General features: G+C 38.7%; 1 protein-coding gene and 1 pseudogene across 1 annotated transcript in view; both read left to right on the top strand.

Moving 5' to 3' along the window:
* LOC146457442 (protein O-glucosyltransferase 2-like) overlaps window positions 1–16552 on the top strand; it is a 91885-nt gene that overhangs the window by 42645 nt on the left and 32688 nt on the right. The window contains exons 3-4 of the mRNA XM_085091953.1: window positions 5806–6011; window positions 11805–11882. Of these exons, the coding sequence (XP_084948079.1) occupies window positions 5806–6011; window positions 11805–11882 (284 nt within the window). The remainder of the gene's footprint in view (window positions 1–5805; window positions 6012–11804; window positions 11883–16552) is intronic.
* On the top strand, window positions 7636–9794 carry LOC146457443 (uncharacterized; annotated as a pseudogene).

Below are 16552 nucleotides of genomic sequence, written 5' to 3'. Positions count from 1 at the left end.
TAAATTTTGGTCATTGACCAGGCGGTTGTGAGCAACCTTAACAGCTACATTTACCGGAATCGACGTAAACAAAGGTACGACATCGAAGAAGACAAGCTCGTCGTCATCCGGAAGATTGATGTCAGGATTGCCTTCACAGAACTCAGTGCTGTTCTTTACGGTATAGGCGGAATTACCAGTCAAGGGCTTTAAGGTCTTAGCCACGTACTTAGAAAGATTGCATGTTGGGGACGATATGAATGAAACGATGGGTCGTAACGGGTTTCCGTTGTTATGAATTTTGGGCAAACCATAGAATCGAGGAGGTAGGCCATCCGAGCTGTGGAGATGTCTGTAGAGCTTTTCCCCGATCGTCCCTTCCTGTTTCATTTTCAGCAAAATGCCGTTCATGTCTCTTTCCGTCTTTTTTGTTGGATCTTTCTTTAAGACTTTGTAGGTCAACTCGTCGCCGAGAAGTTCTTTTACTTTATCATCATAATCTTTGCGGTCCATGACTACTGTACAGTTCCCTTTGTCCGCTGAAATGATAAGTCTCGATTTGTCCTTTCGGAGATCTTGTAAGGCTTTCATTTCCTTCGAAGGAATGTTTGAGGAAGGACGACGGAAGATTAACCACCACCGTTTACCGGAAACCTACCCATACTGACCGCTATTTGTCTTTTTCATCGCACCATCCCAGTATGCACAAGCGAGCTGTTGTTAAATCCTTGATGGATCGTGCCGCAAAAATTCCCACAACAAAATCCGACCAAATTAAGGAAAAACAACGAGTAATATCGACACTGCAGTCCAATGGATACCCCAAGCACTTTATCCTGGATGCCAGCAACTTTAAACCATCGGTGAAAGATACAACCCCCCTTGCAGAATCTGTACGGGGGTATAGCACAATTCCATACGTCAGCGGGACCTCTGAGCCAATTAAGAGAGTTCTGGAAAACTATGGCGTCAAAGTGGCATTTAAACCCTATCAGACAATTAGCAAGATGTTTCCAAAACCGAAAGACCAAATGGATAAAGAAGATACTCGTGATCCCGTTTACGACATTCCATGTGCTGATTGCAGCAAGAGTTACGTTGGCGAAACGCAGAGAAAATTCATAACAAGAAAAAAGCGAACACCAAAAGGCTGTCGCACGGCGACAAGGCGAAAAATCAGCACTTGCAGACCACGTGATAAAAACAAATCACGACATCGCATGGGGTGAGGCCACAATTCTCAGGACTAGCAATAATTGGCACCAAAGAAAGATTCTCGAGGCCTGGAAGATTAATTGCGCCAAAGACCCACTATATTGAGCCGACGGGGCGTTACTCCCCAAGGAGTATTTACACTTGACTCTCGCTTACAAGAAAAAATGACATATATCCTGATTTTTAATCAGCGTCTTGTTTATAACTGTGCTTCTGCATAATTTTTCTTTCACTTCCCCTGAAGAAGGTCCGTGATTGCGACCGAAACATCGGGAACATTTTTATTGTAGATAATTTCAGAACGCTTTTTTAATCCACCAGTGTAACTTTATTTGTATTTCCAAATAATTTTTAATTGACGAGTAATGTTTGCTGCCACAATGTTGACAACTGAAGTTGCTGGGACACTGGTGTGCTCAATGTCTTGCTCCTGTACAGTTAAAACAACTTATTTTTTCTAAAGATTTTCCTGCGCTGATTCAAGTCGGTGGCCTTTTTACATTCTGCAGATTTGTGATCCTCACTATTACAGTAGATGCAGACACCCATCATCTTGGCTTCCTCATCTTTGGTGTGATGGGCGTGACTCTACTTTGGTGGTGGCGATTCAGCTGATCAAACTTACGGTCATCGCTGTGAACAGAGTTACGGTCACATCACTTCCTCAGAGATTCTATCAATTCCCTGAATCCCCATTTTTGCCAGCTGTCATCTAATCGAACTAAATCTGCTGTAACGTGAGGTAGTTTATCAAGTGTCGCATGTACAAATCCATCAATTTCTTTAACTCTGCCCATAGTTTCTAGAACATGAAAAGCATAGAAGTATGGATTTTTTGCTGATTGTGTACAATGAACTGTAGTTAATCCAATAACACATTGCATATGCATGTTTACCACCTCCCTAGGCTTGCCAAACTTAGTTTGTAATATAGCCTTGGCACTTTCATAACCTTAAGTCGTAAAGGGCGGCCCATCCAAGGACGTGCGCATGCTGGGTACTAGTAACTCTTTCAGCTAAGAAAACTTAATGACTTGTGTTAGGTTAGCTTTGTCAATTTCAGTTTCAAATTTATTCCAGAATCTCATCCAATCAACATGGGTCCCCTCGAACTTAGATATCACAAGTTTTGGCAACTTTGCTCCAGGGCTGTTTAAATTCTGCAAATCCCCAGGAGTTCCCTTTAATGATTTCTCAAATTTCGCACTCATCTCAAGTGTAGCCTTTTTTTATTCCATTTGCTCGTCAAGAAATCGTTTACGTTTTTCTTTTTCATCTGATCTAATATCAGCAGCTACAAGGTTCACTTTCTTTGGAACATCTTCATATTTACTTACTTTTGCTTCGAAAGTTTGGCTCCAAAGTCTAACCTTGTCAGGTTTGTCACCCTTTTCCATTTGCAACTCCTGAACTTGTAATTTAAGCTGATGTACTTTATCAATGAAGGACTCCACGGCACTTCCATGTCTGTCGATGGTCTTTGCATCCTTGGCTTCGAGTATTTTCACCCTATCTTCTGTCTTAAAGTTTTGCATCTTCAGTTTCCCGTCAATCTTTTCTTCTAATCCTTTGATTTCACTCATGTTGTGTTCGCAGTCTTAACCTTCTCTCAGAAATTTCCTTTGTAGGATGCTTCTTACAGCTCACTCTTGCTTTGCTGGGATTGTTGGAGTCCTGGCAGGGTCACCACCTTGTCATAGATTTTCCGACAAAGTTACTTCACAAAACTGAATAAAAGATGACAGAAATATCTCACTTGTCAACTCTCTCGCTCACCACTTGCACGTGTTTATTCCTTTTTCTCAACCAGGCCGAACAGGTTTTGCTAATGTCACAATGTCACATCACAGACACACCACACCACTTGACAGTCACGCCGCTTCACAGTCACACCATTTCCAGTCCGACAATGGATTTCTGTGAAGAGCTGAGAGCAATACTGATAGACTTCTTGTTGCAGCTTGAGTGCCAGCTGAGGGTTGCATGCGCCTAGGAAACACAAAATAAAGACTATACAGAAGACAAATTGGGATCTATCAAGGAAGTGTGATCTGCCAACCACAGAGCTGGAAAACGATCCCTCAATAATGAGCAAAAGGATAAGAGGTGACTGGAGTCGAGATATAGCATGTAACATGGTGTTTCGTGAGCCTTCGAGATAAGTCACAGTAATGTCAAAGTTACGGAAAGCAAGAAGCCAGAACAGCGTAGTAGTTCTTTGTAGTTCTTGCATGACCAAGTCATTGTGGGTAGTGCCTTTGTTGATTATCTGCACTTCTGCTTGCTTGCTTGCTAGAATGCTATGTCATGTGAGCACATGCAACAGTATTAGTAAGATTAAGTATCATGATAATTTTATCAGGCCTTGTGGGGCATTTTGCAGGCTATATCAGGCTTGATGCCCTATATCAAGGATAGCTCTAGCTTCCAGACACGAGCTTGCTCTAATGTCCTCAGCCGTCCATTCGCTGCAAATGAAGCCATTTGTGCTACTGGTAACGATCCAAATAATGCTTGCAGTAGCTTCATGGCCAACCGCGAACTCCGCCAAGTAAACATAAGTTTTTCTTCGACGAGCGAAGCCCGCTCAGTCCAGGCAGTTATGCCAAACTCTCAGTTTAACAATTGTACGATAAATTTTAACACATATAAGTGACTATTCTGTAATTTTCCTTTTGAAAACTAACTTAGGAACAAAGGCCGCTTTGACAAACTTTCAGTGGCGGGGATCTACCAAGTTTTAAGCTAATTGTACATGATGAAAGTTGGTTAAACAAAAACTAAAAGCTGACACGATATTACTGTACTCTTTGATTCCTTTTGTGAATGCCCTTTGAAATAATAATAATAATAATAATAATAATAATAATAATAATAATAATATATTTTTTATATATGTATATATAATTTATTGATTTATTCACATGCTGTTTTAAGTTTCGCTTGGCTCACAGGTTACGCTAGGCGCCCTGTGGTGCTTTCTTATACTGTGCATACAGATAGTTTTACTGCGCATAATAATATATTCACATACAACAAATACATATTTGCTCATAAACATGATACACCATACATGTTTGTGTTCTTGGGCGTAAATATGTTTTTGGCCCTTCTCAGAACTCATTTTCGCCCTAAAATGAGCCTGAGTCTGGCCAAAAACATATTTATGGTCGAGGTTTGTGATTTGCATATAGAAATAATCTGACTTTCGTGAAACACAGGTTGCTCAATAACAGTTATTGAGCAATACATTCAAAGACATCTGCCTTTGGCTGGGGAGTGAAAGAAATATTTACAGATTACGATACTCTACAGCAGTGTTTGGCAGAAGTCAGATAAACTTAGATAACTGTGGGAGTTAAGTGTTTCCTTCAATTTTTACTGCTAACTATGAAACCTTCTTGTGCTATAGTAAATAGTATTCAACTGAATGGATACTCCCTTACTAGCTCGGACCACAACACCTATCGATCTTGGTTTTGTGACCACAGCTGCCTTTCCAGGTGATGTTGGATTGCTGCATCTCTTGGTTTCAGTCTCCTATCACCCTGTTTTTTTTTTTACCTTTCGATTGTATCTGCACTCTGACTGACTGACTCTTAGTTTTGAAACTGGATTGATGGTATGCGGAGAAATGAGGGGGATTGCCTAATTGCTGGGAACCATCAGAAAAGTGAAAGTAAGAGTTCTGTGGGCATGGCTGCTTTGAAATGTGGAAATAGTGCTTGGAATGTTGGTTGGAGAGAAAGTCCCTTATGTTACCAGACACAGCCATCAAGCATGGCTGGATAGCCTTGCAAGACACCGACCCTACTTGCTCAACCTTTTACTGTGCACCTGGTCCCAGTTGTTTAAAAGCCAATTAACCTAATCCTGGGTCAACGAGAACTTTGCTTCGAGTTTAATTACTTTATTTCATTAACAGTTCTTCAGGATGAGTTTTTCCCCTCTGTTTTAACTGCGACGTTTCCATTAGTTTAAATTAGCCTTTAAAAACATTTTTTAACCAGTATGATGGAATCCTCAGTTAAACATTTAAGCGTGGATTAGTATTAAGCTGCTTTTGATCAGCCAGACCCAGGAGGTAATACAGAATGTGGCATATCACAGCTTTAATTAAAGTGTATATGGCAGAATTTTTTTTATTTGCTTGGTTAAATCTTCATGTTATTCTTGTATGAAATATCGGGGGAAAAAATTACCCTATCAGATATTTGAGGAAGTATAAGAACGTAACATTACAGTTCCGGTAGCATACAACACCATGCAATATGCATGACAATAATAATTATTCAATGCTCCCAGTCACAATTTTGTCCACACAGCTTTCTTCCTCCTTAAACGAAAAGCTACTGAGGAACAGAAAAACCGTGAGACAAGCTGTCCTGTATTGTGCAATGAATTACAAGATATCCAGTTAATAACTGCCAAGAGGTTATCAGGTGTATCAGGGAGACACAGGAAACTGAAATTATATAACACTGTTTGAGGAACATTTTACTGATACAGAAGCCTTTAGAGGAAAACATATACCTTAGTTTAGATGCAGAGAAACAAACTACTAAAACAACCTCCACTGATTTGTGGCATACAATGTTTTTGTTTTCCCAGGAGGCGTGTATCATGAGACATGTTATTGCCCTGAATCAAATGCACAGATATGGGAGGAAGGCATGAAGTGTCCACTGAAATATTCACAAATACAGAGGGATCTTGCTTCTTTTACCCAAATAAACCTAAAGGAATTAGGCAAGGAGGCTATTGGACGTTTTGGAACTCATCATGCGCTTTGCCACTATTCTATTATCAATAATCAGGTACATGCATGTGGTAAACATAGCAGCTATCAGCAAAATCATAAGTGAATTTAATAGTTAAAAAAAAATACCATCCTCAGTTCACTGCTAAAACTGGACTGTAGTTTGATGAATGCATGCAATTAAGTGGTTTTGCTTCCTTACCAAAATTCAGTTTAAGTTAAATTGCTGCTTTGTCTTGCATTTTTTTTTCAGATGAATGTCTTTACTTTCCAGTCTTTTGTACCAGATTGTTAGAAAAGCAATAACACCAATAATTAATCACAGAATTAACCCTACAGAAAAGAAAATTCTTAGACCTTGGTGAGAACCACCCCCTCCTCTATTTGTTTTGCTTTTTTTTTCTGGAAGCTTTTATTTTGCTTCTTATGCTCACTTAAAAGCAACTGCTATGCAGGTAAACAACCTCTGGACACAGATACTAACTATATTCATAAAAACATATCATTCTTTGGAAACTCAACCAAGAAAGTTTTAGACCAAGATACAAGGGAAACATGCGAAGGCCTGTTTACCAAAGCAAAGTGTCTGCATGCTCTTAAAAATAGGTACACATTGCGTACATGTGGATAATGCTGTGCATGTGCTGCAGGCCTATTTGTTTACAGACGATTAAGAAGATGCTTGCCAATGGAAGAAGATTGGTATTTATGCTCGACCACGTGCTGGTGTAAATGCCAAAGTGTAAACCCTACATAACTTTCATCGCATAAGTCACATTGAAATTTATAAAGAACACAATTCTGATTTACAATAGGTGGTTTTCTCTCTTGTATCTTTAGCTCTTGCTGGATTTTGTTACCAACAAAAATCGGTTGGATGACTGTGTCAATCTTCTGGCTAAGATCTTTGAGTTGTTTGCGTACCAGGTGTGCCAAAGCCTGGTCTTTGAAAGGCAGGACTATTCGCACAGTTGGACTGTCTCTTGGGGCAGGTATTGGTTGAGGGCCTTCAGCCTTTGAGGCTACAAAATACCTAACGGTGGTGTTGATAAGATGTTGTGGGTATTTCAACCGGGTGAACACAGCTTTCAAACAGTCACATTCTTCAGAGAAGTACAAACAACACGATGATAAGCGATACGAACGATCAAGCGTGGTTCTCAAAAGCCCTCGTTTATAGCGCATATCGACATGACTTTGGTATTGGAGCAAGACTTGTGTTAGTAGGTTTTATGTAGACCTTGGTCTCAATTTGGAGAGCTCTGTTAAGGAGCTGCACTCCAAGAAAGGGTAGCAGACCATTGGCCTCTGTTTTCTATGGTGAACTTCACAGATGTCTGGCAGTTGTTAAGAACCCAGAGAACATTAGCCACTGATGTTGTGTCCAGCATTATGGTCAAAGTATCATCGACGTGCCTCTTGTTGAAAGGAGGCATTTTTCCTTCAAGCTCTTGGGTTTCTTCAATGGATCCTATGAAGACATTGGCCCGGAGTGGCCCGAGTGGCAAACCCATGGCGACGGTTTAAGTTGGCCATTGAATTGAAACAGTTGATCTTTGGTGGATGCTCTGAGCAAATCTGCAAGGTCCTTCTGCTAAGGTTCAATTGGTGAGTTTCATTGAACCAGTTATCTGTGAAAGCTTTATCAGCAAGTATCTATATGGTTTCCTAGGGACACAAGAATATCGCCACTATTGATCTGTAGTTCACGAATCACCCTCACAAAATCAAAGGTGTTAGTTATTGTGTATTTGTTATAGGACAATGGCTGTAGCTTCTCCTCTAACCATTTTGCTGACCTATAATTATATGTCTGTGTGGCAGATAAAATGGGATGCATAGCCAGATGTTCTTTGTGGGTCTTGGGCAAACCGTACAGGTGTGCTATAAAATAGTGGCCAAGGCTATCGCAAATCGGATCAAAAAATTTCTTCTGGAACTGATTAACGGTAAAAACGGGATTTATGAAAAAGAAGAACTATCGGAGAAAATATGAGATTAATTGATGGCTGGCTAAATGTCACTGCTGCTAGAGAACTTTCCATGACTACTACTCTTTCTATATTTTGAAAAGGCTTTTGACACTGTGGAGTGGACTTTTCTACAGGACTCTTTAAGCATTTCAATTTCGAGCTCTCTGTTATTAATTGCATTAAAACTTTCAACAACAAAATTAAAAGTTGCTCCCTGAATAACGGGTGGTCCACAAACTTCTTTAAGCTTGGGGCCTCGGTCGAGTGATGGTGGCGTGAGGATTGCTTCGACAGCCGGCCGCCTTTTTCACTAATCTTTTGCGCAACACATGGCTGAAATCCTTTCTTGCTACATCAGAAAACGCAGAAACAGATCCTCAACTAGCTCCGACGAGAAAATTTCTGTTTCCCCGGATGCGAAAAAATTGAAGGAATCCAAAATCAGCGACCTCGGTAGCGAAGCAGCATATGGGTCGGGTGCATATGAGTCAAGCGAAGAAGTGATGGAGGCTTTAAATAAGATTGAATCTATCTCTGAACAACTGAAGTCAATATTGGAAAGGCTAAACAAGCTCGACACTATCAAGAATTCAGTTAAAAGCATCGAAGCCAATCTAGCGAATCTTAAAGCTTGAACTGCTAAACTTGAGCAATTTGAATTAACAGCAGCGAAGGATATAAAGGACTTGAAAGAATCATGCACCTTTTATGGCGACAGCTGCAAAGAAATTCAGGATTGGATGAATGAAAATAACACAAAAATAAACTCGCTGTTGGAAAGCGAAAAGATGCTTAGCGATCAAATGAACGAACTTAGGTTTAAAAACCTCTATCTTGAAGCATATTCCAGACGAGAAAATATTAAATTCTTTTCCATTCCCAAGGAAGATGATGAGAACACTGAGGAAACGTTAAGAAACTTCATGGAAGACGACCTTGGGTACAGAAATGCCCGCACAGTTGAAATACAACGTGTACATCGACTCTCTGGAAGACGCAGGGACTCTGGTCCGCGGCCAATAATTGCTAGGTTCCTTCGGTATAAAGATATAGAGGATATTTTTTTACTGGGAAGGCGCCTTAAAGGAAACCGAATATCAGATGTTTCAGGATCTTCCACAGGAAATAATGAAACGCAGAAGAGAGCAGATGCCAACATTCAAGAAAACACAGAGAAACGGTATGAGGGTTTCTTTTAGTAAGAGTCAACCTGACAAGCTTTTTATAAATGGCAAACTTCTGGCCCCAGTTGTTCAAAGGCCGGATAACTTTATCCGCTGGATAAGGCACTATACAGGGTCTAAAATATACTTCACGTCGAACGTTGTCCAAGGTTTTCATACACTCCCAAACTTAACTCTGGTTAGAGTGTGCATATTCGCTTGTACAAGAGAAAATACTGAAATCTTTGCATAGATTGAAACTAATGGATAGTGACTTATCCACAGGATAAAGTTATCCGGCCTTTGAACAACTGGCCCCTGGCCTTATGGAAAACTCATAGCAACAAGTGATCAAGCAAATGAGTAAGATAACTGTGTTACAACATTGTATGTGTACTATAACATTATCCTATTAGGTGGCCTGGCGAAGTTTTCTTCTTCATTCAGTGATTGCAGAGCCTTGTTTTATGCTTTCAAGTCATTAAGATCAAAGAATGATGAGTGTTTTAAAAAGGTTTTCTTTGTTTTTGTGTCGCTTTCAGTCGCCGGTTTTTGTCCGTGTTTACCTTTTTTTCCTTTTCTTTTAAATGTAAGCTTATCTTTCTTGTTTTACTTTCACCACTATTGTTATTGTTACTTTTATTATTATTATTGTATTTATATTTTTGTTATTTTATTTTTTTGTGTGTTTGTAGCTGTAATTAGTGTATTGTAAAAGATTATGTAATGTTGTACGGTTCGTTTGTTTGTTGACTTGTCAAATAAAGTTTATTAAAAAAAACTTCTTTAAGCTTGAAAGGGGTGTTAGTCAAGGGTGTCCCCTTTTGACTTATCTTATCATCCTTGGCGTTGAGATATTAGCTGAAAAATATAAATAATGAAGATGTTAAGGGTATCTGTGCAAGAAAACAAGATTAAAGTCAGTCAGAACGCCAATGATACACTGTACCACTCTTATCCTAGATGGCTCAAAAGAATTTTTAACGTCCTCCTACAGGTATTGGAATATTTCAAGGCAATATCTGGCAATATTCTTTGCCCAAGTTCACCCCAGACGGATGATTCGTCTCTAGTATTAAGAGACAGATGATTCGTCTTGATGGATGATCTTTCTGGATGGATGTTCCTTCCCTAGTATAAATCCAGCCAATAAAACATATTCTGAGTATGTTCACAGCAATTGGAAAGTCAAACAAAACGTATACTTATAAGGAAAGAGAAAGTTCTCTGCTGGATTTCAATCAATTGTTAAGAGAAGGTGTTAGCCGTTTTATATAGTACGCCTCTTTGTATAGGGGAAGATTCCAGGTGTGGTCGGAGACTAACACTGTGGTGTTGTTGTGCACTAGTTGGGTGAAATAGTCTGCTACAAGAAAGGGCAGGTGGAAGGATTGTCAGTATTTAAAGTATCATCTTTGTACACAACGTGCTATTTATTCAATGGCGATACTTTGTCTTTATTGTTGGTGTAAAAACACAGTGTCGTTTTCTTACATACTTTTATCTTGATGTTGGAGTTTGAGAGGTATCTACGCAGCTTTCATTTGAAAGATCTTAAGAGTTGCATGGTTTTGTTGCCTATGTATGGGAAGAAAGCCAAACAGTGATGGAATCTTCCTTGTCTTTGGTGTTGTTATCTGCTGTGCTGGTCTTATTCAGGGTGTATTTTGAGAAGCGGTGAATTAACGAATTTGCGATATGTGAAGGGATGTTGTTCCAAGAGATAATCTTTTAAGTTGTTTCAGTTCAACTTAAGCAAATTAGGGGAGCAAATTCTGAGCATACGGTCAACTGATGCTCTGATTCAAGAAATTTTATGGCGCCACGGAACAAAGCTGTCAAAGTTGGTACATTGGCCAGGAAAGGAGTCTTAACGGTAGAATCCAATGCCGTCAGATAAGATGTTCATGTCCAGAAATTGCGGGTTGGTTCATTCAAACAAATCAAAGGCAAGCGTATGTTTTTTGTCAAACTGATAAAAAAGGTCTAAAATGAGGTTGATTGTCAGATTTGACTAGTAGTAGTGTGTCATCAACAATAATTTTGAGTGTCTGTTGTAGGAGGACACTGATGTGTAAAGACAGACTGAACAGCAAATGAGACAAACTTATAGCCTAGATCAAACAGTTAGACCTCTTTCACCAGTTTGACAAGAATATACGCTTTACTTATGATCTGTCGGAACGAACCAGCCCGCACATTCTGGACTTGAATATCTTACCTGACGACATCAGAATCTACCGTTGGAGTCAGCATGGGTAACTCCTTAGAGGTGGAGAGTCTAGTCCAGCTTTTTTGGTTTTGCAAGGTGATGTCCTGCTTCTGGCATTGTTTCAAGCAATAGCTCGTTACTCATTACAAAAAGGCATGACTGATTTAGAGACTATCAGTCTTCTTTCAGCCCTTAATATTAGGCTTAAAGTTTTCAGAAATAAGCAAGTGCACCTCTATTTCTTAATCGCGAGATATTTTGTTTGCAATAGAGGTATCAATTTATCTGTGCCTTGCCTCTCATGAAAATTAAATTACATATTCTTAGTTATGCCTCCTTAAGCCATGAAATGTTTTTCTTCTAGTGTTCCGAAAAACACAACGCATCTTCTTTTCTTCCTTTTCTGGTGTTTTCATTATTTTATAACTTTTTGGTTTTCTAACCTTTCTAACCTTGTTTTAGTAAAAGACAATATTAACTGAAAATCAATTTGGTTGCTTTAGGTTTATCGAAAGACTTATGGTCAGCATGTGGGGTTTTCAATGTTCATGGATAACATACTCTTGTCACTTGCCAGAAAGGTAAGCCAGTTTTCCTTTGGGCAAATTTGATGTTCACTTGCTTTTTGTTGGCAATAATGACTCGTTGTACTTATCTTGGTGTGGTAATTACATTATTGTACCCAAAAACTCATTCTTGTGAAGCGTCTTTTGTTTAATTTAATTTTTGGCATAATTGCTCCATCTTAGCACACAATGTACCCCCCTCCCCCTGCCCACCACCAAAAAAAAAAAATAGAAAAGACGTTCTCTCTGCATTTGGTATAAACCCGTATTGTAAAATGCACCTGAGCCAGTTATGGTTGATGAAACTGTGGCAAATGTGAAAATGTAAAAACAGTTTTTCGTTAAAGAGGTTTTCAAAAACACAAGGTTTTTGAAAAAAATTGAAAAGACTGCAGCCATGAGAACAAACTGATTCAGAAATGACTGAATTTTTGGGTAATCCCAGAACAGATGTATCAGTTTTTCTGTCTGTCCTTGACAGAAGGTGCAATTCTTGCTCTCAACACGTCTATCGTCTTCGAAGCTTCTAGGAATGAATCTTCGGAACCGTGTAAAATAAGGGTTGTGTCATTTGCACATCGGCTCAATTTACATACATACATACATACATACATACATACATACATACATACATACATACATACATACATACATACATACATACATACATACATACATACTATTATTGAGACTCCCTCCAACAGGGCTTTTCAGCCACAATCTTAACTATTACATAATAATAATTATTAAGAAAAGGAAACTTATTTACAGTAATTTAATGAATTCAAAATATGTTCAAAATTGTCCAAAAGATATTCAAAATCATTTCGTATGAAATATATTCTTAAAAAGTGTCCCCTTAAAACCATCAATTTCTTTAATGCTCTTAATATTGTCGGCTAGTCCATTCCATTCTCTTGGAACCCGAAAGTTAAATGCCCTTTGTCCCATTGACAATTTACATCGGGGGACCACAAAATTGTTACATCACATTGTGTTTTTGTTGTGAACTGCTGAACGTTTAACAGAAATAAATAGTCTGGAGCCAAGCCATTTACACATTTAGAGGGCAGCTTTACACAAATATCGACCAAAATCAACTTTTGGTGGCACAAGTCCAAAAATCGATTTAGCTCATATTTTGCTCATAGGTAGGCCTTAGTAAGAAACAAAACGGGCTGTAGTTAGTTTTTCCAAATACTGCTTCCTTACGCGTGAACAAGCAAAAAACGATTTTCAGTTCAGTTGAGTTCAAAATTCGCTTCCAGTCGGGCGGAATTTTCCTTAACTTTGGCCGGCCGCGTATCAATCCACAGCCAGTCACGGATCATGAAATAACATCTATTGCCTTTCTAGGTTTTCATCTTCTGTTCTACAGAAAAAACATTCAAAACTTAGGTTACTTCTATGCCCGAAACAGATCTAGAACAACATGCTATAAATGCAAATTTTTCGAACTGAAATGCCGGCAATTTTATCCATGGGCGATAACGTAGATTATCATAAAATTACTTTCTATGGCTTCACTGTGTACTTATCAATCATAGCATCAAAACAAAACCCGCAGGGCCTCGAATATATCACCTACCCTGTCGAAAATCTGGCATTTGCATTGTAACAAATGGCGTGACATAGCCGGTGACCGCGAACCATGAATGCCAAAAGAGAATCAAAATCGTGCGTCAATCTCAGGCACAAAGGTATGGAAACTAAGCTGATACCTTAATGAAAAATCAAACATAAGTTTTGGCCATCTTCTTTATCTATTCCCGCTCGATACAAGCATATAAGTGTGTCGACAACGAGGTTTTCAGTATTTCATGATCATTTCATGCACGTTTTAACAAGAATTTAGCATCAAATTCTTCATTAACCCACACTGGGGTTATTTCTGTATTCTTACCTTCTGAGTAACAAAACAATCCAGTTTACGAATTAATAAACATTTCTTTTCTTAAAAAAATAAACAACTCGCAAGCTACACTGTTGAGTGACAACCATGAACCGGAAGTGCCACCATAAAGATTTATATGTTTACACAATGTCTCAATGTATGTTTCAAAGGGGATACAGACGATTTTAAGGGACTAGTTTTCGTTACTAATGTCCGTTTGCTTCCATACTTTCGGACGCAGAATAAATACTCAGAAACGGGCACATTATATTCGAAGGCCAACAAAGCAAAACATCACCATTTAAATGCCGTCAAATTTGGTCGGTACGTTTGTTAATTAAGTCCCACACCTGATAGAGAGGAAAGGACTTATTTCTGGAGAGAAACGAAAAAGAACTAAAACAGAACATTGTGTCAACAATAATAAGTCACGAAGTAGCAATAAGGACATGCTACGGCTCCTACATTTGGTATTTCTGTGTCTACCTTCTCTCCTATTTATCCAGGAATACCGTAAACTGCCGCGGCTTATAAGCCCTGGGGCCTGTTTCTTGAAAGTCCCAGTAACTTACTGGGCCCGATAAGTGTCTTTGGTGATAAATGTTTCTCAACAGCTAAGCCCAAATCGTCATTGTCTTGATGTTTTCTGGCATTGAAAGCATGGCCCTCGTTCCCTTCATCTTGAAAACCATAACATGACTTGTGCTGGTCAATATTCTTTGTACAGGACACACTCAGGACAGCAGAGGTACTATCTTGCTGGACCTTGTTCTGTCTCTGCGAGTAAACAAGCATGGCCCACCAACTATCGACATAAAAGAACAGCAAACTTCCATGCTCGCCGTTTCGTTTACAGTTCCTGACTGTTTCTCTGGTGTAATAAGAATAATTCAATTTATTCATAGGTCCAAAACTGCGACATTCAAAAATCTGATTAGTTAATTACGTTCATCTTCACACAAAGAATATTTCAGGATCAAAAAGCGCAGCAAAATAACATTATTAATAACACGAGTATTGACCACCATCTTGGTTTCAATAAATTTGTTACGGTTTTTATGGTTATTACTTTTTCCCTTAGAAACGTTCAGATTTCTGTCTCGTTTTCTTTTTTGTTGTTGTTGTTGTTGTGTGTGCGTGTGCTTTCTTTTGCAAATCTATAATTCACTAATCACGAGCTCTCATTTTTAGATGTATGAAGATTGGAAAACTCTATAGACAATGTTTTTAAAAACCGGGATGGACCCTTTATGCTATTTCTCTTCCCTTTCTTTATTTACAGAGATCTCAAAAACTCGCTCATGATCAATGGACAAGTAAAACAAACAGTACTTCTCACGTTTATTTCAGGCAAACGATGCAGTTTAACATGACAGTCGAAATTTTTAATCAGATTATTGTGGTTCAAATCTGCTGCATTAAACCTATTTCTAGTTTAATTTATCCATGGCAGTGATAAAGAAAGAAGATGATAAATAGGTATACAGTGAAGCCATAGAAAGCCATTATAGGGAAATCTAAGTTATCGCCCATGGGTAAAATTGGCAATGTTTTAGTGCTAAAATGTGGTTGCTGAAAATTTGCATTTATAGCATTTTCTTCTAAACCTATTTCAGTGAAAAGTAACTCAGGTTTTAAATGTTTTTCCGTGAAACAGAAGAGGAAGACCTGATAAAGCAATAAATGTCATTTGAAGGTTAGTAACAGTCTGTGGATTGATACACGAGCCGTCGAAAGTTAAGGAAAATTCCATCCCGCCGAAAGCGGACTTTGAGCTCAACTGAGACAAAATCGTTTTTCGCATATTTACTCGAAAGGAAGCGGTATTTTGAAAAACTAACTACAGCTCAGTTTGTTTCTCACTAGGGACTACCTATGAGCAAAATATGAACGAAATCGATTTTTTGACTTGTGCTACCGCTTGGTCGATATTTGTGGAAAGCCGCTCTTAAATGCTAAAACTAAGTCATTGAATAAAACCTTCTCCATAACATCTAACCATCTAAGTGATCTGCGTCCCTGAGAAATAAGGTCAAACTTTCTTAAACCTAATACAACTCTGGCAGCAACATTTGGTACCAACTGCAGTTTGTGTAGATTACGTTTAGATGTGTTCCCCCACACTGAGGAACAGTAAAATAGTGATAAAGAAACAGGAAAAGAAATTTTCCAATTATTCGTTTTAACACATTTATATTCAGCCACAATAACGAATTGGACTCCGCATCAGAGCGAACAGATACTCTGGAATTTCCATCTATAAAAAGCAGCAGAATATATATAGGTCAGTAACGCTATCGAACTTTCGATCCAAAGATTTTTCTACTACGAATGAAAAATGCTTCCTTTTAAAAGGGTATCGAATGGTCTTATTCAATTTTAAAGTGCTCCCAAAATTTGGCCTCTGCTCGAATTGCTCGCAAAAATTAAGCGACTGCAACTGCTCGCATTCTCGTTAACATGTGCTCGATTGCTCGAAATTTCGTTAATCCTCCTTTGTAGTTATTTTTTATACGTGTATAAACGATAAATCAGTTATGATATGGTTAAAACGAAGAGGTTGAAACATCGTTACCTCTGGCTTCAGTCTTTCTTCTACTGAGTTCAGCCTGTAACTGTTGTTCCGTTTTGGAGGTGCCAGCCAGATTATTAGCTAAAAACATTGACACTGTGCAGGATTACAATAATAGCCACGTCCGTTCATGATGAAAGACGACGAACTAGAACTAAACTTCCCATGTGTATCGTTTTCATGGTACACTGACAAGCGTTGACAGTTACCGCTGTGATT

The sequence above is a fragment of the Pavona decussata genome, unplaced genomic scaffold, assembly GCF_977016875.1.
Source record: "Pavona decussata unplaced genomic scaffold, jaPavDecu1.1 SCAFFOLD_243, whole genome shotgun sequence".
Classification (NCBI taxonomy): domain Eukaryota; kingdom Metazoa; phylum Cnidaria; class Anthozoa; order Scleractinia; family Agariciidae; genus Pavona; species Pavona decussata.
The sequence above is the reverse complement of the archived record's forward strand: the minus strand, read 5'-3'. Positions and strand labels throughout refer to the sequence as shown.